General features: G+C 39.5%; 1 protein-coding gene across 7 annotated transcripts in view; it reads left to right on the top strand.

Moving 5' to 3' along the window:
- The window catches only part of JAK2 (Janus kinase 2), a 208,134-nt gene extending 186,820 nt beyond the window's left edge, over positions 1-21,314 (top strand). For 5 of the 7 annotated variants that reach the window (XM_075596745.1, XM_075596754.1, XM_075596782.1 and 2 more), the window contains 10 exons: positions 801-939; positions 3,366-3,517; positions 5,555-5,705; positions 5,888-6,024; positions 7,029-7,218; positions 11,192-11,316; positions 13,023-13,195; positions 14,595-14,712; positions 15,306-15,464; positions 18,997-21,314. In XM_075596745.1, the coding sequence (XP_075452860.1) occupies positions 801-939; positions 3,366-3,517; positions 5,555-5,705; positions 5,888-6,024; positions 7,029-7,218; positions 11,192-11,316; positions 13,023-13,195; positions 14,595-14,712; positions 15,306-15,464; positions 18,997-19,104 (1,452 nt within the window). In that variant the 3' untranslated portion in view covers positions 19,105-21,314. The remainder of the gene's footprint in view (positions 1-800; positions 940-3,365; positions 3,518-5,554; positions 5,706-5,887; positions 6,025-7,028; positions 7,219-11,191; positions 11,317-13,022; positions 13,196-14,594; positions 14,713-15,305; positions 15,465-18,996) is intronic. The other 2 variants (XM_075596788.1, XM_075596797.1) reach the window with 2 other exon arrangements.
- The last annotated feature ends 2,089 nt before the right edge of the window (positions 21,315-23,403 follow it).

Raw genomic sequence — 23,403 nt, 5'->3', positions numbered from 1 at the left:
AATTAGATTTATTTACATTAGAAAAGAGGCGTCTAAGAGGGGATATGATAACTATATACAAATATATTCAGGGACAATACAAGGAGCTTTCAAAAGAACTATTCATCCCACGGGCAGTACAAAGGACTCGGGGCCATCCCTTAAGGTTGGAGGAAAGTAAATTTCACCAGCAACAAAGGAAAGGGTTCTTTACAGTAAGGGCAGTTAAAATGTGGCATTCATTACCCGTGGAGACTGTGATGGCAAATACAATAGATTTGTTCAAAAAAAGGTTGGACATCTTTTTAGATGGGAAAGGTATACAGGGATATACCAAATAAGTATACATGGGAAGGATGTTTATCATGGGATTAATCCGATTGCCAATTCTTGGAGGCAGGAAGGAATTCATTTTTCCCCTTAATGGGGTTTTTTGTTTGCCTTCCTCTGGATCAACAAGTATAGATATAGGATAAAGTATCTGTTGTCTAAATTTAGCATAGGTTGAACTTGATGGACGGAAGTCTTTTTTCAACCTCATCTACTATGTAACTATGTAACTTGGCATGCTGGCCGGTGGTGAAAACATGAGTACAATAGAGCACAGAAGACGGGACACATGCAACATTCATCTGAATGCCAGAATCAAGTCCTAGGTTTTGATACTGTACCTACAATACATATGATAGTTTACAAAAGGGGGGTGCTATCTGATAGTGTATATGCCTGCAACACTAATGAGCTGAACCCCTTGGTTGCCATGACCCGGAGGCTTGTGCATGTCTTGTTTTCAGACGGTCCTCTCTTGTTTCCGTTTTCAGGAAGATAGAAGTCTCGTGCACGGAAACGTGTGTTCCAAAAACATCCTCCTGATCAGAGAAGAAGATAGGAAGTTGGGAAACCCTGCTTTTATCAAGCTCAGTGATCCTGGGATCAGTATTACCGTCTTGTCAAAAGAAAGTAAGTATCTGTACAGTATTCTTATTGGCATTTCTCACTCTCAGGTGGCTAATACTATTTTATAATTGACATTCTGATCCTTTCTTTGCAGTTATCCCACCAATTGAGAGTTATTTTCTTGTGCCACTGAACGGAATAATGCTCTTGCTATGAGCAATGTATTTAATAATTGCTTCCTTTTATATCCCCTCCTGAAATTAACATGATATATTGTACTTTACAGCAGTACTGAGTGTACCTTTGCACTTATGACCACCTTTTGTCTCAAGCTACAGACTAGCAATAATAAAAGGACCATCTCAGAGTGTTCTTATAGTCCACAATTGTTGTGTTATTGTTTGGTATAACTACCTACGGGGGGCCTTTTAAGATGTTAATCATTTGCGTACAATATAACCTGATTCATGCCTCTGGTCAGTTATAAAAGAGGGATTGATTTTGAAACCACAGAGAAAGCACTGAGGCCATTAGCTAAAGTAGAATGATGAACTCCAGACAATGTTAAATGACTTTTTATGACATGTCTCAGATTAACCTTCAGCACTGATGATCTGTAAGACACATCTATAGGCTGCAGGAGAGAGATGAAAAGAAATATGAAGTGCGCTAATGATAATAAAGTGAATTGAAAACGTGTAAACCTAGATTATCAATGTGTGTGTATATATATATATATATATATATATATATATATATATATATATAACCACAAAATATGTTATAACAAATATACAAAAAAATGTGAATATGTGGCTAAAGTTATAAAAATACAATCAGTTATAAAAAAAATATTTTAAGAAAAATTGAATGCCTTAATAAATATTAAACCAAGATTGTGATAAATATTTTTATTTATAAAATGTTTTACCAGGAAGTAATACATTGAGTTACCTCTCGTTTTCAAGTATGTCCTGTTCACGGAGTTATGATAATACATGGTTACATTAAAAGAACAGAGGTTATACAGTCAATTCACAGACATTTCATGGACAGCTAGAGTTGAAAAATTGGGTATAGGGTATAAAAGGGCTGGTGAGTAAACAAGAGTGAGGCGAAAAGATTAGTACATAACACATGTATTAACTCCTGGATTCATATGCTGCTCCCAAAGACAGACAGACCAGTCTGTGAGTATGAGCAAGAAAAAAAGCAAAAATAGCGCCCAGAATCCAATATGTAAGATACAAACATTTTACTGATAGCAAATAAATTGAAACATGGAAAACACACACACTAAAAAATGCACAGGACAGTACAGTGTATCTGCCTGTTGCCACAAACGTAAATATATATATATCCATCTTTGATTCTCTTGGACACTATTTTAAATTTTAAATATATATATATTTAAAATAGTGTCCAATAAAATCAAAGATGGAGCAAATGCTACAGTGCACTGCGTCTCTGAAATTAGATCCCGTTTGGCAGTCTGTGGAGGAGAACCTGTCTGGTGAGCAACGCTGTGTATTTCTTCTGTCTGGAGACCTGGCTGACTGCAGTTCTTTAAAGTGCCTACCAGCATTTGTTACGGGGGATTCTGCCTAAACACATTCACTTTGAATTTGGTGCCAAACTACTGCAGCGACTGACAAGGGACAAGCTCGCACAACGTATCTTATAGGTACTCCATCTCAGGAGACTTGATAACATCTCTTACCGCTAGAACTGCTGATTTCTGTTAAGGCTTTGTGATTTTATCACCGACGCTAGGCCTGCACAACTCCAGTCCTCGAGGGCCGCAAACAGACCAGGTTTTCAGGATATCCCTACTTCAGCACAGCTGGCTCAATTAGTGGCCCAGTCATACTGAGCCACTAATTGAGCCCGCTTTGCTAAAGTAGGGATATCCTGAAAACCTGGCCTGTTTGCGGCCCTCGAGGACTGGAATTGTGCAGGCCTGACCTACACCATTCATATCGTGAATAACCTGGATATATCAGGCATGCATGACCTCCAATAACGTTCATTCCACCCACCTCAGTGGTAATTTCAGTCAATGCACTGCTCCGTCTTTAACTCTATTAGACAGTATTTGAATAATATCCTATACATAAATTGTTAGATTTGTGACAACAGGCAGATACGTGTTGTATCCTGTGCATTTTTGTGTTTATCCTTGTTTAATATATTGGCTATCAGTAAAATGTTTGTATCTTAAATATTGGATTCTGTGTGCTCTTTTTGCCCTTTTTCCTTGCAGGAGAGAGATGCATGAAATAAATTTCAGGGGGTTTGGTGACAACCACCAAAGGGTTTGGGGACCACTGGTGGTACAGTGATGTTTGGGAACACCTGGTGTATTGCATATACTAATTACATATTAGTACCTAATATAAATGCTGTTACCTAAAGCTCATGAATACATATGTTGCATTTCATAATATGACACTGTTTCTCACCACCTTTAACATTATTTTTCCCTCAAGTTCTTTTGGAGAGAATTCCCTGGGTTCCCCCTGAGTGCATTGACAATCCAAAACATCTCAATTTGGCATCCGATAAGTGGAGTTTTGGCACTACCATATGGGAAATATGCAGTGGGGGAGATAAGCCCCTTAGTGCACTGGATTCCCAAAGAGTAAGTGTTTTTCATTTCATACAGTTTGCCGCATACTGAATTTTTACAAATCCAAGATGTGTGTTTATGTGGAGGTCTCGAATAGCTGCACAGTTGCACATGGAGAAGGCATGATGTAGTACTTATGGGTTTGTCCTTTATTACTCACGCCAGGGAGTTAATTTCATGCCTGGATCACTTACTTTTAGTGTAATCTTTCCAGGAGGCACTGTACTTATATACTGTTCCCATGATGTATATATATTTTTATGGTAAAATGAAGAGGTGTCAACATTGTTTGGGATACTGAGCAGACAAGGAGCTTAACACTGCTCTAAAAGGAGGTTTGCTAATAATCTATAAGAATAATACTTTCACAGCACTCTAAAGCAAACATTGGGTTAAAATATCAGTGGCACTCACTCTGTTGCTGAGACATCTGCTTAAGTAGTGGTTCTGCTTTTTCAAACATGAGCAAAGAGAGGTTCTAAATATTTGTGCATACTGCACTTTTACATAAATATGTCTATTAATGACCTTTCTCGTGTTTCTTTGTTTAATTCCTGTGTTATATCACGTTAACACAGAAAGTATCTCTCTACTCCAGAGGAGGGAGAGATAAAACTAGCCCCAAATAGTATGCACTCTAGACTGTTATGGATGACTGAAGCGGAGAGGCGGAGATGTGTCCAGCCGAGGCCTCCCCTGCCCCCGGCAGCTATTGGAGTGCGGACAAGGCCATGGAGGAACATCTTTAGGTGTCTAAAGTGCATACTATTGGGGGCTACTTTTATTTATTTTTCCCACTCTGGAGTTGGAGTACTATGTTCCATTATACACCTGCCCCTAGTGCACCCACCTATCCCTCCATCTAGGAGTGTGGGTTTCACCTTGTGTTGTCTATATCACTTTAACACCATGCCCACAAAAATGCACTGTGAACGCAGTGTACATTTCCACTCGTCAGATAAACATCTATTGGGCTCATTCATAAAGCGCCAGCAACTGTGCTTCACAGTAAGGCCATTAACATGAATTGGCTTCTCCCATATAGTTTTGCTTCTGCCAACTTGTGAAGAAGTCCTTAATGCACGCTGTTTAGCAGACTGTTTAAATAGAGAATAGAATATTAGTAAGAGGCCTCTTCAGCAGGACTGTTTTTTTGTACTGCCATTGTACTGATCTCTGGTACCTAACCTACAAGGTTATTAGACCTATGATATCTTAGAAGAGACTTTATATTCTTGTGAGATTTTGGTTCCTACCTTCCCACATCCTGTATACATGGGTGGTATATTCTCAGTAATTTGCTATTTGCCATAGAGTAGCACTGTTTGTTGTACCTAAGCTAGGGATACTTGTTATTTACTCCCTGGTTTCTTTCAGTGTTCCTTAGGGATATGACGGGCACTGTAGTCAGCATACTGCTTTGGTTTACGCACAGGGGATCTATGCCCTTGTGCTATCTTTTATTTTCTTTTGTGACATCTAATAAACTTATGTATTTTTGATATTGCCAACGGTATACCTGAGTGCTATTTATTTGGGCTACTTTTTTCTCTTGTTCATATATATATATATATATATATATATATTTATATATATATTTATATATATATATATATATATATATAAAACCAAGTTTACACATATCAATCCAAAAGGAAGTATGCCCTCGCCCCAAGAAGTTTACTATGTACAGGATTTGTATGTTTGTGTACAAAAATAATAAAAAAACTGCTGTTCTTTACATGCTGTCATGTATTGTGCTATAAGAAAAGGAAGAATTATGAAGACCATTTTATATCCCAGAATGTGCTGGGTTTTGTAACATGTTTTGTAACATGTTTTGTAACATGTTAAGCAAACACTTATAAAATGTCGGTTTGTAAAAAATATATCAAATAAAAATATTACGTGTGAGCAAATTCACATGTCTCAGACAGGTCTGCAACCCTGCGCTTCACCGTCATCTCTTAGCATACAGTGCGTCCACTGCAGCCAGGGATTCTGGGTAATGACATACAATTGAGCACTCTGTATATTTTTTATTCATAGAAGCTGCAGTTTTATGAAGACAGGCACCAGCTTGCTGCACCAAAGTGGATAGAGCTAGCAAATTTAATAAACAGCTGCATGGATTATGAACCAGATTTCCGGCCTTCGTTTAGGGCCATAATAAGGGACCTTAACAGCTTGTTCACTCCAGGTATGTTGAGTTGGGGAATTGCAATGAGATTAAAACAAATATTGATTTGCTATAAATTGCAATATTTATTTAACTGTATCTCCGTTTCTAGCCTTTCATAGGCTGCATTTACAAATTTCCTGCATTCTCTCTGAACCGTCGATATTAATATTGGTATTGTTTAATGGCTGTTTTTCTCTCAGACTATGAACTGTTGACGGAGAGTGACCTACTTCCCAACATGAAAATTGGAGCTTTTGGCTTTTCTGGAGCTTTTGAAGACAGAGATCCGACTCACTTTGTAGAAAGACATCTTAAATTCTTGCAGCAACTTGGCAAGGTAAATGTAAAATCGTGTTGTCTTTTCTGCATACTGCCCCACAGGGCTATCAACCTGTGGCCTTGGCAGTCTGCTTAACAATTTGTAGTATTAATTGAAAAACTTTTTAATATATGTAAAGACCAATTTAGAGCTTTATTTGTAGATTACATTTACTCTAAATTGCGTTTTCCATGAAACAGAGCACAGTTCAATTAGACCTTTTCAATTTTCTGCTGCAATACTCCAAATATGTCACAGTGTATTATTTTGTTTCCCATCAATGCTTGAAGAGACTTCAGCACATAATGCCACTTTCCCAACCTGACACTGCGAAACGAGAGACAATGCAGTATATTACATTGCACCAAGCATGTACACAAAGGGCTTTACAGAGCTATTATGCAAGACATATTCAAGGGAAGAATACTGCAAGTAGGGATAAGTGCATCAAATACAAACTTAAACTTTGGGAGTCAGAAGTCTGTCCTGAAGAGCTTGCAATCTAAGTGGTGTATTGGAAGACATTGAGACAGCATAGATGTGCAAACTTTATAAGGTGTGGTCAAGTGTACAGTATAAGCGAGTATGAAATGGCTCATATAGTCATGTTACAAAGCTAGAGTGTTAGTCCTCGTTTTGACATCATTAAACGTATTTGACGGCATAGTTAGAAAACAAACAAAGGTTTTTGACAAGACCACAGGAAATCGATGCTCTTGACGATGGTAAACATTTAGCTTTCATATTTCCAATTTAAAAAAAACCTCCAATGAAAGTAATGTGATACAGTACTGAAGATATAGGGAAAACATAGAGGAAAACAAGCCTGACTTTTTTTGACACCCTTGAAAAAGCAGAATAGAAGAAAGCTGATGCCTCTGAAGTCCTTTAGTATAAACAGTAAAGGGCATTATATATGCACAGAAGGCTTGTTAAAAAGTGTTAGTAATATCAACAATGTATGATAGAGTTTTTGTAGATCAAAGATCACATCTTTTGAAAGGTTCACTTTGTAATTTCAGGGTAATTTTGGAAGTGTGGAGCTGTGCCGTTACGATCCCCTACAAGACAATACCGGTGAAGTTGTGGCAGTTAAAAAGCTCCAGCACAGCACAGAAGAGTACTTGAGGGATTTTGAAAAGGAAATTGAAATCCTTAAATCTCTCCAACACGATAACATTGTCAAATATAAAGGAGTGTGCTACAGTGCAGGTATGTATACTGTACCTTATATGGGTTCCCCATGGATTAAAGGTCTCTGTATGGAATGGTAAAGTTCTTGTTGATTCCTCTGCACCCTACAGTCTCAATAGGTGGAATTAAATAGAGATCTTTTCTGGCCTCCTAGTACGCCTAAGGCCGCGCTTACAGTGCGCGCGACGTGACGGATGACGTCACCCGTCGCCACCCGCGAAAGTTGGGAGAAGGTGTGGTTCAGTGAGTAAAGACACTGACTGACACTGAGATTGCTGCAGGGGAGCCTGCTTCAATTCCCAGTGTCGGCTCCTTGTGACCTTGGGCAAGTCACTTTATCTCCCTGTGTCTCAGGCACCAAAAACATAGATTGTGAGCTCCACGGGGCAGGGACCTGTGCCTGCAAAATGTCTCTGTAAAGCGCTGCGTACAATTAGCAGCGCTATACAAGAACATGCTATTATTATTATTATTATTATTATGTTGTATTTCGCTTTGCAGCGATGTTGCAAGCGACCTGGCCATTGATTGGTTCAGAGGCTGTCACATGTGGCGACAGCCTCTGAAAAATCATATTTGACCGGCTTCAAAATTTCGCGCCACCGGCACTATAAGCGCAGCCTAAGCTTTCTCTCCTCACTTTCTCACATCTCACCTTTACAACATTTCCTTCTGTCATGACTTAACCCTTCACTGACATGTTGCGCAATGCATCCATGGCAGCACTAGCAACAAAGGGGTTAAAATATGACCATATTTGACCATTACCAAGTTTCATCATTGAGGCGACTTTTTCATTAAGAGCACGTATTGTAAATACTGTACACTGTAAGCCCTGTGTGTCTAGAGTGCCACGGTTTCAAACGATGGTCCTTACCTATGTGACCAGTAACCCCAACCATCTTGTCCATGTATTCATCGTCAAAACAAAACATGAGAACTTACTTCATATTAGGAACTATCACTAAGAATACATTAACTTGTCTAAAAGGGTATTCTGCTACTGTCAGGTCAAATAGATCTTTCTGCAATAGCCTAGGTTTATGTGCTGGCACATCGTATGAAGAGACCTCTACAGTCTCGAAAGCTTATGCACAAGACAACCTTGTACAATTGATATGTTGTTCCATTAAAAGGTATCACCGCCCACAAAGTATCGTGCTGTAAAGTGGAAAACAATCAAGTCTCCTGTACTTCGTTGATAAAATGAACTAAAGCAGATAAAACACTCAACACAATTATTGATGTTCTATGTGCAACTGAAGTAAAATAGATTAAAGGGGTATGAAAAGCCATATTTCTAAGCTCTCTGGGTTTTATTTCTACATCCTGCTTACCCCTCTGCTAAGATACTGTATGGGACAAGGACCATAATATATCAGTGTATTGATCATGTTGCTAGAATAACCGACCAAATTTGCATTCTCATGTAAACGTTGTATATTCTGTAGATACAGTATGTGAAAGCTGGATCATGAACATGGAAGACTGAGGCTTCCTGGACAATATACATGTCTTGTTAATTTGCAATGTGAGGCAGAAGCAGAGTAGCAATTCTGTTCTCTGCCAACAGTCTCGCTATATGATTGTTCTTACGTATTGTTTATACGTTTTGTTTCCTCTACCAATGAACCATTTATTTTAGCAACTTGCTGGTAAATGTATATCTTTATACATATAGGGGATTATAGTACAATAAATACAACAAATAAGATCAGACAATAGGAGAGGACATCCCTGCCGCAGAGAGCTTACAATCTAAGTGGTATGATGGGAAACGTACAGACAGCAGGTGAGGGAATAAGTGCTGTAGAATGGTAGGGGTGACTGTGGGTGTGGGACAGTAGCCATGAGTCTCTGGATATTGGAACACTTCATTAAAGAGGTGAGTTTTAATGTTTGTCTTAAAGGTGGAGGGAGAAGGTGCTTGGTGTATGCCGAGTGTGAGGGCAGTGAGGGAAAAAAAGGTTTAAGGCAAGAGAGCAGAAGAGGTGAAAGGGGTGGAAAGGTTGAGAGTAAACAGTTGTGAGGTAGAACACAGGAGATGAGCAGGGGGCATAATGAGAGATCAAAGCTGATATATAGGCAGGAGCAGATAAGTTGAGAGCTTTGAAGGTAAGGAGGAGAACTTTGTGGGTGATCCAAAACTTGACGGGGAGCCAGGAGATGGATTAAAGGAGGAGATGAGCATAGACTGTTTGGGAGAATGAAATTATTCTATCAGCAGAATTTTGGATAGATTGCACAGGAGAAGGTTGTGAGGCAAGGAGGCCTGTTAGCATTATGTTACAATAATCCAGACAGGAGAGGATAAGGGCATGCATTACAGTTTTAGCAGTACTGTGACAGGAAAGAGCAGATTTTGACAATATTATGGAGGAAGAAGCAACAAGTTTTAGCCATACCATGAATGAATGTGAGTGGAGAAGGAAAGGGAGGAGTCGAATGTCACTCCTAGGCAACGTGCTTTGGTGACAGGATAGATGGTATAACCATTTACGGTGATGGAAAAAGGGGTAAAATACCAAGTTATCGCTAACGTTAGCTCTGACCCACACACAAGTTCTAGATGACGACCATTATTCCATGTTGAAGCAACCTTGAAACATTTTCTCTTCTTTTGCAAGTTCAGTGTTTCATCTTCAAAAGTTTCTCTTGAATTTTCCAGCCCAGTATTCTTGTACAGGGCGTAGTCCATTGTGTCCATTTTGCACATGCAGGTCTATTCAGACTCCATTTTGTATGATAGCTTCCTCGGCCCATCTGCATCTCTTTGTAAGCATTCAGAAAAGGTTGACGGCCAGATAAAAAAGGACCCCTTTCAACCTCCTCCTGCACTGAAGGATTTGTGTAAATACATGTATGATATTGCATAGAATTTTAGCAGCCTTATGAAGCCATTTATTTTAACCTGCTGCCTCTTGTATATGAACGCCCTTATCCCCACTGTCCACCAAACACCATCTCTTCCCACCTTCAAATCAAATATGGAAAAAAAAATTTAGGAAACATTCATTAACCCAGCCTCCTGGCTGCTCCTCCTTTCCTTGCCCACAGTTGCACTTACCAAGCATCTTAGCCAAGCACATCTAATAACCACTGCATATTCTCTTGCAGGCTCCATTTCTAAGCGTTCTAGGTCAGGGATTTATTTTCTTATTCTATATTTCATGTATTTTTTGTTTTAATGGAGCAATCGATGCCATTTTTTTTTTTACAGAGGATTGAAGCAGGACTGAACTCCATTAATTTCAGCTCCGGGGACCCCTTGCTTCCGGAGATACCTGCCTCCGAAAGGGGTGCTGGTTTCCCTCCGCGTCACATGGGCCAAGAGGAAGCCACACTGACGTCACGGCTTCCTATTGGCCCGCAGGGCACTAGAGCTTTGAAAAGCGGCCATTTTGTGATCCCTGCTAGCCGAGCAGAGCGGCTACCGGCACGTACTACAGAGGTATCTCCAGAAGCAGGGGGTTCCGGAACTGAAATTAACGGGGTTCAGCTCCGGAGACCCCGTGCTTCAAACATCTGTTAAAAAGCAAACACATAGCCGGCTTAGATTGCCGCTTTAACTCATGTATATGCTATGAAGTGCTGCGTACATGGCACTATATGAATACAAATAAGCAGAGAATGCATCTATGATTCTCTATGTAAATGAGAACATCATTATTGGATAAACATGAGCATTCTTTCTAGATCCTGCACATGAGCTTTGTGTGTTGTTCATACCTCTGAGATCTTAAAAGCTTGTACTGTATATATTTGTGAAAAGATGTCAAGTCAGCCCATTTAAAGGTACAACAGCGTACAAAGTATTTGATAGTATATGGAGCTATTCTTCCTCTGTGTTTGTAAGCAAGTACCATTTGGATATAATCTTATGTCTGACGCACCATGTCCATACTGATCATGTTTTTTTACTTTTTATTAATTTATATGATTGATGGAATGGGATTTCATCACAAATTACCATGTGTTTTCTATTTAAAAGGACGTAAAAATCTAAGATTGATTATGGAGTACTTGCCATATGGAAGTTTACGGGACTATCTACAGAAACACAAAGAAAGGCTGGACTTCAAAAAGCTTTTGCAGTATTCAACCCAGATATGCAAGGTAATAATGTAACAGAGCGGAACAGCACCACTACCAATCACAAGTAAATTAGCACCAAACAGCCATGCCTAATAAATGTAATCAACTGATCAACACAAACAGAGGGCAGTCTCCCTAAAAAAAAGGAATCCAGAGACGCCACGAAACGGGGGCACTCACGGAAGTGTGAAAAAATATCATAATACACTTTATTAGTACAAGAACAGTGATGAGGACAAACACAATCAAATTCTAAAAACCAGTCACAGAGCGTTCTGTTCCTAGGTTCAGCCATCTATATCTCAGGAGGAGACCTTTGGGTTAACCCTCTGATTTATGGTTCTCCATAGGACTATTATTAGCTTGCTTGGCATTTATCCTACTTATTAGCAAGGGGCTAGAACGCTCGCTCTATGACTGTTTATTTTTTATTTTGTAGAATTTGATTGTGTTTGTCCTCATCGCTGTTCTTGTACTAATAAAGTGTATTTTGATATTTTTGCACACTTCCATGAGTGCCCCTGTTTTGTGGAGTCTCAGGGATTCCTTTCTTTAAGGGAATCTGCCCTCTGTGTTGATCAATGTACAGTACCAGAGCCATTTGGTGCAAGCGCTTTGAGAGAAATTTCACAAGCCAGATTCATGAATCATCCTGTTTTTATTTAGGAAAATGAATGCCCTCTCTTTCCAATATTTTGATAGCATCTTGCAGCAAAAATTTAACTTTATTGGATTTAAATGTGTTAAATAAAAATACATTTTAAAAAAATCCTAATTTAATCATGCTGTAAAGTAACACTGCACTTTTCAATTGCATTACAAAGTCTGGAGGCTTATTGAGCCTATGAGAAATGGTTCATGTCAACTGTGTAGTGAGGCATAATTTGTTGAATCGAATGCTTAAAGTAGCCTGTTTGCCATAAAGCTTTGGATAAATTGCCTAGTATGTGATATACGTTTTAAATACACCCAGTAGGACTGTTAAAGAACAAGACCGAGATGAAAGGCACTTCCCTATGTACAGCTGCTTTCCACAAGGAGGTTTTTCTCTTTTGAGCAGAAGTGAGACATTGTGAGCAATATCTACTATGTGGAAATGGAATATAATAAATATGACCCTGTGTCACTTTAGTAAGGTGTGAATTCCTGGTATATAGTTACATAGTTACATGGTAGATGAGGTTGCAAAAAGACATACCTCCATCAAGTTCAACCTATGCTAAATCTAGACGACAAACTTTATCCTATATTCGTACTTACAGTATATTGATCCAGAGGAAGACAAACAAAAAACCTGAATTAAATATCATCTAATGATATCTCATAAGGGCAATTTAAATTCCTTCCTGACTCCAATAATTGGCAATCAGATTACTCCCTGGATCAACATCCTTCCCATGTTTACTTATTAGGTATATCCCTGTATACCGTTATGGTAATGGTACAACATTGCAATTGACTAAAACCCGTGCCCCACACACAGCTTTATTCATTAAAGTGCGCTAGTGCAGACCAGGCACTACTGTACAGAAACTCGCATCAACATTGATGGAAGTTTCCATGCAGTAGTGCCCCGATTGGCATTATTGCACATACAGGGTAAGTGAATAACCACCATGCCGTTATGAGTTGGTTACTGAGTAGCAGAGAAGTTGATTGTGATTCTGACAATAGACATGCTTATTTGTTCAAAAACATATCTTCGTGTTCATTTTATGCTCTTGCAGGGCATGGAATATCTCACAATCAAAAGATACATTCACAGAGATTTGGCAACAAGGAACGTCTTGGTTGAGAATGAGAACAGAGTTAAAATTGGAGATTTTGGATTGACAAAAGTACTGCCACAAGACAAAGAATATTACAAAGTTAAAGAACCGGGAGAAAGTCCAATATTCTGGTAAGTGGGGAGAGCTTTTTTTTTTGATGCAACTTCTGATGAGAACACATTGAGCACAGGGAGTAATCCTTAAAAAAAAACGCTGTGTAGTTATACTGCACCGACACACTTTATTCGAGCAAATACCCAGTATGTACCTGGCAGATACCTGGAATGCGCCGCTTCTCACCTCTGACAAGCCCCGTTGCGTTTGCCTTCCCAGCCTGGGTTCATGCCTGGCTGACGGGCGGCTGATCTGTTAAATGATAATGATTAGGATTTAATAGGCTGCAATGCTTCGCGTGTCTACCAGATGGCATAAATTCATGAATTGTAATGCAGTATATATATATATACTGTGCAGTATTGCAGCCAGCGGGAATAAAATGCTTCAATCCCTGCCTGGAAAATACCTCAATGCACTCGGGCAGAAAACAGTCACAAACCTCAATACACCCGGGTATACCCGAATTCGTGGGACTAGCCGAGCTCGAATAAAATGTGTCGCCAGTGTAGCTCCCATTGTCCTGCCTTATATACTACAGCGAGTTATAAACTTGTGTGTTCTGCCCTCCTTCCAATATGTGAAGCAAGAGGGACAAATTCAATAGTGCAGCACAGGTGCAACAGTTGTAGAGGAGCTGTTGCATGGGTGAGTGCTTTCATTTGATTCCATCCCTATTTAGTGTTTATGCAGTAGAAACCAAACGTTATTTTGTAAAAATATAAATATGTATGTAAAAATCAGAAGGTGTCGGTAATCTGTTGCTTTGAGCTCATTTTAAAGGAGCAATCCAAGCAATATCCTACATGTTTTTGTTTTTTTTTTTTACACATTTTATTAAATCAGTTCTGTCTTATTAGATACTTACTATCTTTTTGTTTATTTGAAAATTCAACTCTTAATGCCATTTTTAATAAATTCTAATATACTGAGCATCCTTTGATTTCTATAGCAGAATTTATCCCACTTCCCCGGCAGTGCAAGTTTCCTGTTTGTGATAATTTGTTGCCAATATTCCCAGCAGTTTGAGCTGCAAACTGTAACAATAGATAATGTTACCTTAGTAACATCAGGATACATTGTTGTTGCTGAGTTACATAGAAGGATTGATTTACGACTGAAAGGCAGCCATTTAGTGAACCCTGGGAAACAGGATTTTGCTGATCGATCACAGGAGAACCAATTGATTGGCAGCTTAGGTAATTGGTTATCGATAAAGGTAATCAAATGCTTCATATAATAAAACAAAGAAAATATTTATTTTTTATTTTTTAAGTTGCTTTCGATTGCCTCTTTAAATTCCACATCAGATTTGTGCGATAAAAAAACTCAAGGTATTCATTGTGCAATCTGAAATGTTTTTATGTATGTGCAAAGTTACTTGTAGTCATCTAGTTGCATTTTGTTTCCTTGCAGGTATGCACCTGAATCTCTGACAGAGAGCAGGTTTTCTGTGGCTTCAGATGTCTGGAGCTTTGGGGTGGTTCTGTATGAGCTATTCACGTACAGTGAGAAAACTAAAAGCCCACCTTCGGTCAGTACATCAGTGTGGTTTTTTCCCCTCCAACTTCTGTCCCAACTCCTCACCAATATGTAAAAAGCAAAGTTGACCAATAATATCTGAACAAAAAACAGATTCCATGATGGTGAAAGCCATGTTAGTCCGTTTGCCAGTTATATACAAAATATATTATAAATGTTATCACAGCCCTGTGGCTATCTCTCCGATTCTTCATTTTAATGCTGGTTTGAATAAGTTAGTTTATTTTTGTGTAGCTTTTTTATTTTTTATTTAGTCAGATAGTGGTATTTTTTCCGATGCATAACAACATCAGTCATAATAATGGGTACTTGCTGGCTCTGGTGATACTAACCTACAGTCAAATGCTAATGAACACACCGTTTACGGATACGGTACTTGAAACCCTTCAATTATGCCAGGACTTGCAATGATTTCCTCTGCAAGTCCCCGCTGGTCTCTCTTGTATTTCTATACTCAACAGACAAAGAAACAAAAAAAAAAAAACCTTTACTGCGAGACCTCTGGTCACAATTTATTAAAATAAATGTATTAAAATGGCTCTTTTGCATCATTACATCAAAGCCGTTTTCCTTGTCATTTTACAGGAGTTCATGCGAATGATTGGGAATGATAAACAAGGGCAGATGATTGTGTTTCATTTGATAGAGCTTCTGAAGAATAATGGAAGACTGCCGAAACCAGATGGTTGCCCCGATGAGGTATTCCTACCTAGATTGTGTTTCCTTTATCTTGCTCAAAGAACGGTGTGTTCCATTTAAACCATGCTGCGTGACATTACTGTATTTGTTCCAGCTGGAGCACGCAATCCAATATCTCATTTGCATTTAAATATAAAGCACGGGAAATGTGAAACTACTGCTTGCAAGAGCATATATTTATTATTAGGGAAGTCATGTTTGGTACCAGACATTTCATGTTTACCTTTGTTATTAAGACATTCACTGCCTTTGATACACATTTGGTATTAAAAAGAAGAACAAAAAAAGAGAGAGAACCTCTTAGAGGGAATCCAAAGGGGCGAATTATTTTGCGATTTCTTTTTTTAATATATTTATGTGTGTTGAAGCAAGGTGTCACCGGAGCTGAACCCCGTTAATTTCAGCTCTGGGGACCTCCTGCTTCCGGAGATACCTGTGAATTACTGTAGGTGCTGTTCAGAGCATAGGAAGCTGTGACATCATCAGTGCGGCTTCCTGTTGTCCCATGTGACGCGGGAGCTTCAAACTTGCTGAGCCAGAGTAGCTACCGGCACCTACTTCAGAGGTAAGTATCTCCGGTAGTAGGGGGTCCCCAGAGCCGAATTTAATGAGGTTCAGTTTTTAATACCCCCTGCATTAATTCTATATAAACATGTATTTTTTTTTAAATTGGTTCGCCTGCTTGGATTGCTCTATTAAATACAGTGAAAATCCAACTTTTTTCTGTAATTTTTCTATTTTCGATTCTGTTAATGGCAGAACCACTTTTAGCAGTTTTTGACTCCATGACTGACTTTAAATGAATTATTGGTGATCAATTTTCTTAATGATTTTTGTCCAAGCGATGAAGGCTTCTAAAGCCACTCAATAAGGCACTTTAAATGTGGGAAGATATCTTACAGCCCTATTCAAGTGAATGAGCCATATAGACTTAGTAGTGTTACTCCAACAGTTCTCCCCACTGACCACTTACATTGTAACCTCTTTGGGGCAGGGACAATACATACACACATACAACACACACACACACACACACATACCTCCGTACCAGTAGAGTCCTTAGCGCCCATTCACTTGAATAGTCTGTAAAGGGTCATATTTACTAAGCCGTGCTGGAAGGTATTTTATGAAATATCACAGCTTCGCAAATGTGGTCTATTATGTTCACATACTATTATTATTATGTTTATTTCTATAAAAAATAAAGGTGTTATTTACACACAAATATTATTTAGATCTACATTATAAGTTCTTTGAACAGTTTTACAAAGTTGTTGTTTTTTTTTTTTTTAATTATAAGCATTTACATTTGGAACAAAAAAAAACATGCAACAATAAGAAAAAGTGAACAGCAAAAAGAATATATTTGCATATAAAAAACTTTGTGATTGCTGCGTTTTGCACTTTTTTGCATAGCAATGGCCATTGTGTGATGTGCATCCCATCTATTGAGTAATCCTTGTTGTTAGACTCATTTCTATGTTATAGCATATCTTTATATGTTGCTTCTCTCCTCTTCATATATGTTAGCGTTTTTTAAATGCCTAGATGGTGTCAGCTCTGGTGAATGGTGTGTTACCGTATTTGTGTCGTTTTTGATAGGTATATTATGATAGTAGTATTTTACTTCATATGCATTTTTCTGCTAATATAAAACTTATTAATTGAAGATAAGTTGGCCATAGTTTTCTTGGCTGAGTGGCTTACCTATATTATATACTGTGATTATATTCAGGGTTTACAGGGACCCTTGTTGTTACCCGTACCTAGTACGTTTTTTATAGTTTTGTTTTTGGTGTTGCTGTCTGTCATTTGTTTAGACTATTAACAAAATACGACAGTATATGTAATTGAAATGGCAATGGAAAGGATATTGCAAACGCAAATGTTGAGGCAGATAGATTCAAGTTGCAAATAAATGTGCAGAGGTTTTAGGAAGTACAGTATATGGGGGAACACTTCAAGTGATTTTATAATGGAGGATTAATCCTTTTGCTGCTGTACAAAGCGTTGCTGGCCCCTTCGGCAGCAAAAAGGGGGAAATAAAGACAAAAGTGGAGGAGAATTACAATATACAGTAGGTAGAATTAATTCATAATGGAAAGTATAAATATACTTTCTTATACTGTTAATTGTTCCATGGAACAAATAAATCCGTTTCTACAGGTTGTATACATTGTAGCATAGATAAAAAGGAAATAGATTATGATTTAGCAGCAGCGGCATATCTGGCTACAGATTTAACTGGCTAATTTAATTTATTTCTAAGGCATGACTTGCTATAAGGGGGACTAGATTTGGGATCTAATGGGGGTAGAGAAGTCCTCAGCATCAAGATTGTAGACCCGCAGACCTGGGTCTGTATGCAGTCATTGTTTACTTTTAATGCTGGCTGTATTTTAATCTTTCTATTTGACATTTCTCTGAAACGCGTATCAACTGCTTATGCATATCTGTTTGACAAACCATGCTCTTGTCAGTATTGAAAGCCACAAGTTTTGATGTCTGTTTGCAAACTATTTTATCACCAAAATACATAGATTGTAGACGCCCGATAAGGCTTTTTTTTAACCAGGCAAATGTTGCATTTAAAAATAATAATTTTTCATTCTTGTACTCTGTTTTCCTTAATCTTCTCATCAATCTAGCCCGGTGATTTTAAACCGACGGGGCACCCCTCAGGGGTTCTGTGTCCGCCAGGGCGGGGAGAGCTGGGACAATTCTTCCAGCTGTCCCGGGCCCGGCAGCGCAGCAGCACCCCACATAGCAGTGAGCCGGTGGCTCCGGAACTCAGCAGCAGAAGCCGCCCAGTCACTGCTATGCTTCCTCTGCCAGCACCGGAAGTCACCGGTTAACTTCAGGCTGACAGTTGGGAGAGGAAGGGTCGGGTAAGAGAGCATGCTCTCAGCTCCCCTAAAGTAAGTGTGGGTGTGTAATTAAGTGAGAGGAGTGAGTGTGTGTGTGTAAGAGAGAGGGGGGACTGTGTGTGTAAGAGAGAGGGGACTGTGTGTGTGTAAGAGAGAGAGGGGACTGCGTGTGTGTGTAAGAGAGAGGGGTGTGTGTGAGACGAGCGGGGGGGTGTTAGAGGGGTGTTTGTGTGTAAGTGAGTGAGAGGGGAAAGTGTATGTATAGAAGGGGGAGAGGGAGCGTGATGGGGGAGAAATTAGGGTGATTGAGGGGAGGGTGGAGGGTTGGGATTACCCAGAATTTCACAATCGAATTCTGGGGTTCCTTAACTTGGGGGGGGGGGGGAGTTGAAAACCACTGATATAACTAATAGCCCCAGATATGATTACGTGGAGCTGCTCAGCTGTATAGCATATTCATGAGCTTTCATACCACTTTTTAAGAAGTTCAGATGAAAATAAGTCTGGTCTGTGGCACATCACATAACAATACCAAAAGTTTTAGTTATAATAATGAAACCAACAGTTTCTGTAAACCTATTGCGATTACGAGAAAAAAAGATAAACCTGATCTGCTGAGGCTTATTACATTTTTACTTCTTCTTGAACATGAAAATAAGAAGTCTCCTTCAATCACTTCAATATGTTGTTTTTCCTTTGCTCCTCTTCAGATTTATTCCATCATGACTGAATGTTGGAACAACAACACGAGCCAACGTCCTTCGTTTAAAGATCTCTCCATACGAGTTGACCGGACCAGGGAGTATATGGGAGGATGAGAGGGCTGCGCTATTCTCTATGCTTACTTTGAAGACTTACATGTGGCCACAACCTGTTCAGTTCCAAAGGAGTCAGCGGTACCTCGGTTGCAGACCGTTCTGGCGAAGAACAATAGAATTACCTTCTTATATGTGCAAGTCGTATTTGCTTTGGAATGAAGATTGCAATTAAGCACAATTTTCCTGTGCTAAACCTTCTCCTTCAGTAGCTCATAGTTTGCTATAATGAGGACGTAAAAGATATGCCGAAGTTAAAGCAGAATATTTTTCAGAGTGGAGTAACTTGTATGTAACACGGGCACAGCCGTGTTCAGTTACCTAATGTGGGCAGCACAGATAGAATGGCTCGTTATCATGTCTGGGGAGATGTATTTCAACATTTTCTGTTTTTTACATTTTTCTGTTTGTACAGTTAGCGTGAAAGTATAAATAACATCATTTTTATTGTTTTCAAAGGGCTTTTGTTGAACAAGTACATACTGGATACATATATAAAACTATATATAGTTCATTCTATGTAAATGTGCAACAGAACAAGAGCATATTTGACACTTTATTTACAAAAATATTTGTGTCTAAATCATTTTCTAGCAATCGGCAATATGTGTATGTGTAAACTAGCTTCTTGCTTTGTGCCATGTAAACATGTAGCAGGAGAAAGGGATCAAACATTGACCTTTATTTGTATTGTTCCCTTACTGAGTTAATGGGCTTTTGAAGTAGGACAAACATATAATGGTACTGCAACATACATTTTCCTAGATTTTCTTTTTAAACACGTGTTATTCATTTGCTGGTCCACATGCATTTTTATTTAAAGAACAAAGTGTGGTTTGTGACAAATTCATCATTTTTGGTCCTCTAACAATTAGAGGTTAAACGAAAAAGTATACTAGAAGCTACATTACTACAGCTTTTGTTTTTCCTTTAACACACACTTGTAATGATCTGGGCTGACAACTAGAATGAGACTTTTCCGATTTGTAGAGAATGCCCCAACTTAAGCCGGTTGTACAGCCCACAGTTCCACATTTGGAGACCACCATTGTTTTTTTGTGAATTCAATAGATTTTAGTAATAAGTCAATGTGGAGATGTACAGAGACGGAAGAAAAAAGGTGTAGCGAGAAAGGAAAGCAAAGTCTCTACAAAGATGTTGCAAGTGGTAATTTCCGAAAATCGTTTTCTGGCTTCTGGATAACCAGTGTCAGATTCTGCCCAATGCTGTTGAACTTCACTAATAGTGACAACTGCCCTTGCTTTTCCTTTCCTGCTTATACTGTCCAAAACAAGTACAGTATACTCCTCAAACTGCCTTTACTTTTGTTTTAATTCAAGTATACTTTGTGACAACGTCTTATAATTGTCTTTTGCTGAGTAAAAGTGGATGCAGGGCGCAATTGTGAGATATCTCATAAGTCTTATTTTTGTGCACTACGTTTGTAGCTTCTACATCGTTAAAATCACTGGAGCAGTCTTTCCTCAGGTTCACACGCTTCTGGAGAGCGTCATTTCATAGATTGTATGTTCACTGATACTGACCGTTGTGCCTTTTGCAGTATATCTTTAGTATCTAAGGCTAGGTCCCCAGTGCAGCCTGCGGCACGTGCGCCTCTCACCAGCCCCTTACCTCCTCCCTGGCTGTCCCCAGTGCCCCCTCGCTTCCTGGCTCACAGCATAATGTGATGCATCAGCCAGCAGGGGCTACAACAGGATTGTGTTCCTGTGCAGCAACGCGACACATGGTGTGTCAGGGAGCCAATCAAAGAGGCAGGTTTGCTCCTGCTCCTGCCCTACCCCTCCCATCACCGTCCACTATGAATCCTACTTTTCAGCTTCTTGAGCCCGGTGATCTCTTTGATGCAGTGGCTTTTCCACGGCCCCTCATGTAGCATTTTCAGGTTTTTCATTTCGGGGAGGGGGAAGCGAGCGGTGGGGGACTTTGTTTGCTCTTTTTTTAACATAAAAGCCGTCATGGCCGTGCCCACCCACCCTGTTTTGGCCACGCCCCCGACGCCTGAGAACTCTGACCGCTGTCTAGTGCTGTGCATGCGCCGCCAGGCGCGCGTGCAGCAGCCTCCAGCGGGACCTTAGCCTAAATGTTATCCTCTGTTAAACATGCATTGAATGGTGAAACAAGCACTAAAGCAGCATTGCAGGTTTACATAACCAATAGTGAGTTTCCCGACCTTCCTTTTTTTTTTTTTTTTTTTTTTTTAAATAAAATATCCATCTAATTTAAGGTTTTCTATCATGTGCAGTGATGTTTTACAAGTGATAAATCATTTACTTTGTAATTATAAACAAATTAATTGAGGCTTTACTCCACTAAATGTGCGTGTCTTAATGGCTGTTCTTATGTTACCACCACAAAAAGTGCTCTCTTCATGCAGGCCACACAGTGAGAAAGTATGTGGGAGGAAGAGTTGCTGGCACTATATGATGGGCAACTCCAAGATGGCTATTCTGATTAAGGTTTATATCGAAACTCCAATCTCCCTGACTTACATTTGCACAATTAGGCAGTCCACAAGAGAAAGATGTATACAGTATGTTTGTAGAAGGTAAGTTTAAATACTAGTCTACATATTGTTAAAAACAAAAAACCTACAATGCTGCTTTGCAGAAAACGTGCAATAACTGTAATACATTCATGGCTTTCTTTCTAGCGTATTGGTATGCTTTTCTAAGTGGGACTGGTGGTTTAAAGGTGCGGTCTCATTTAGGACCTACTGTACTTGAATATGCTGTGGAGTCACTTCTATATGGCATGAAAGTCTCTGAAACCCTGTACACTTCAATGGAGCTCAACAAGATTCCCTGTCATAGAGAAGCAGGATCACAGCATATTGAAGTAGGGCCTTAGTCGTCTCTCTCCCCCCACTCTCCCCCCCAATAAAATTCCTTTCCCAATTGCCTATGTGTTCCCTTTTTCATCCTGATCACAAGTTTCATTAAGGAGATCTGTTTCTCTTCTGAAATATTGGAAAGGATTTTTAAAAGTGCCCGCACAAAATAGTTGCCATTGTTATTTGACTGCTTTACAACTTAATCACAATCGCTGCAACTTTAAAATTCCTGTTACATTGTGAGCGCCTAACTAGCCACTTAGAAAAGTATATGAAACGTTCATTTTTATGGACCCACACTTAGGCCTCGGCCATGTTACTTGCTTGCTGGCGGAAGCGCGCTGAGGCGCGCTCCCGCTCAGCACTGAGCCCCTACAGCCGCAATTAGAGCGGCTTTAGTAGGGGCTCACCTGCGCTTACGCGCGCTTGCGGAAGCGCAGGTCTTGGGGGAATTTAAAATTCCCCCGCTTGCCGGCAAGACAGGCCGGTCACGTGAGCGGTTCGCCCAATGAGGGCGAACCAGCTCCGTGACGTCACTGGCCCGCCCCCGGCCAGTGACGCGCCCGCCCCCGGACCGCCCCCGGACCGCCCCCTGACGGCTGCTGAGAGCGCTTGCGGTAAGCAACCGCAAGGCCAGGGAAAGCACCCGCTTTCCCTGCGCCTCAGCGCGCCTCAGCACGCCAGCAGGGACCGTGGACTCGGCCTTAGAAACAATGAAACAATAATTATATGAAACAATAATTGAAACAATAATTAAAGCGATATATGAAACAATAATTAAAGAGATGAGAAGGTAAGGAACAGCGTTCATGTTATTACAACCTCATTACATGGAGAGGAAGAAGAGGTCTTGTTTTGTAAAATGTTAGCAACACAATCTGCAATTTATTTCTCCCCACGTTGAAGGGCATTGGTGTAAGTAATAGATATATATATATATAGTTATATAGTACCTCAGATTGTTGCAATGTTTTAGAAGTGCTCATTTCAAGGTTACATTTTTCTTTTACGAGCACTGTGCCAGTACGAGAGTGCCTGTGCCACTTTAGCAATTTTGACAATAATTTGTAGTATTCAAATTGCCACAAACGTCGGCTTTCATCAGCAAGTGGTCAAATATATGTTTGTGGTGCACGTTTGACCACGTTATTAATGTTCACCAGAATGACGCATTGTAAATGGCATTACATTCGTTCTTAGCTCTTAGTAACAGTTTAGCGCTGTGAAATGTTGTTTCCATACCATTTGGCCTATGTAAAACCTGCTACTGTTTGAAATTCCAAGTGAAGAAGCAGTCTAGATTTGTAAAGCAATGTTAAAAAAAAAAAAAAAAAAAGTTGAATATATTTTGTTTTTGTATAAAATAAATTCTCAGGGATATGTAAATACTGTAGTTATAAATGTAACGCAATTGAGATCTTCCAAAAAAAAAAAAAAAAACCCTTCAAATT

The sequence above is a fragment of the Ascaphus truei genome, chromosome 1 (genome assembly GCF_040206685.1).
Source record: "Ascaphus truei isolate aAscTru1 chromosome 1, aAscTru1.hap1, whole genome shotgun sequence".
Taxonomy (NCBI): Eukaryota; Metazoa; Chordata; class Amphibia; order Anura; family Ascaphidae; genus Ascaphus; species Ascaphus truei.
This window is presented reverse-complemented; position numbering and strand designations above follow the sequence as displayed.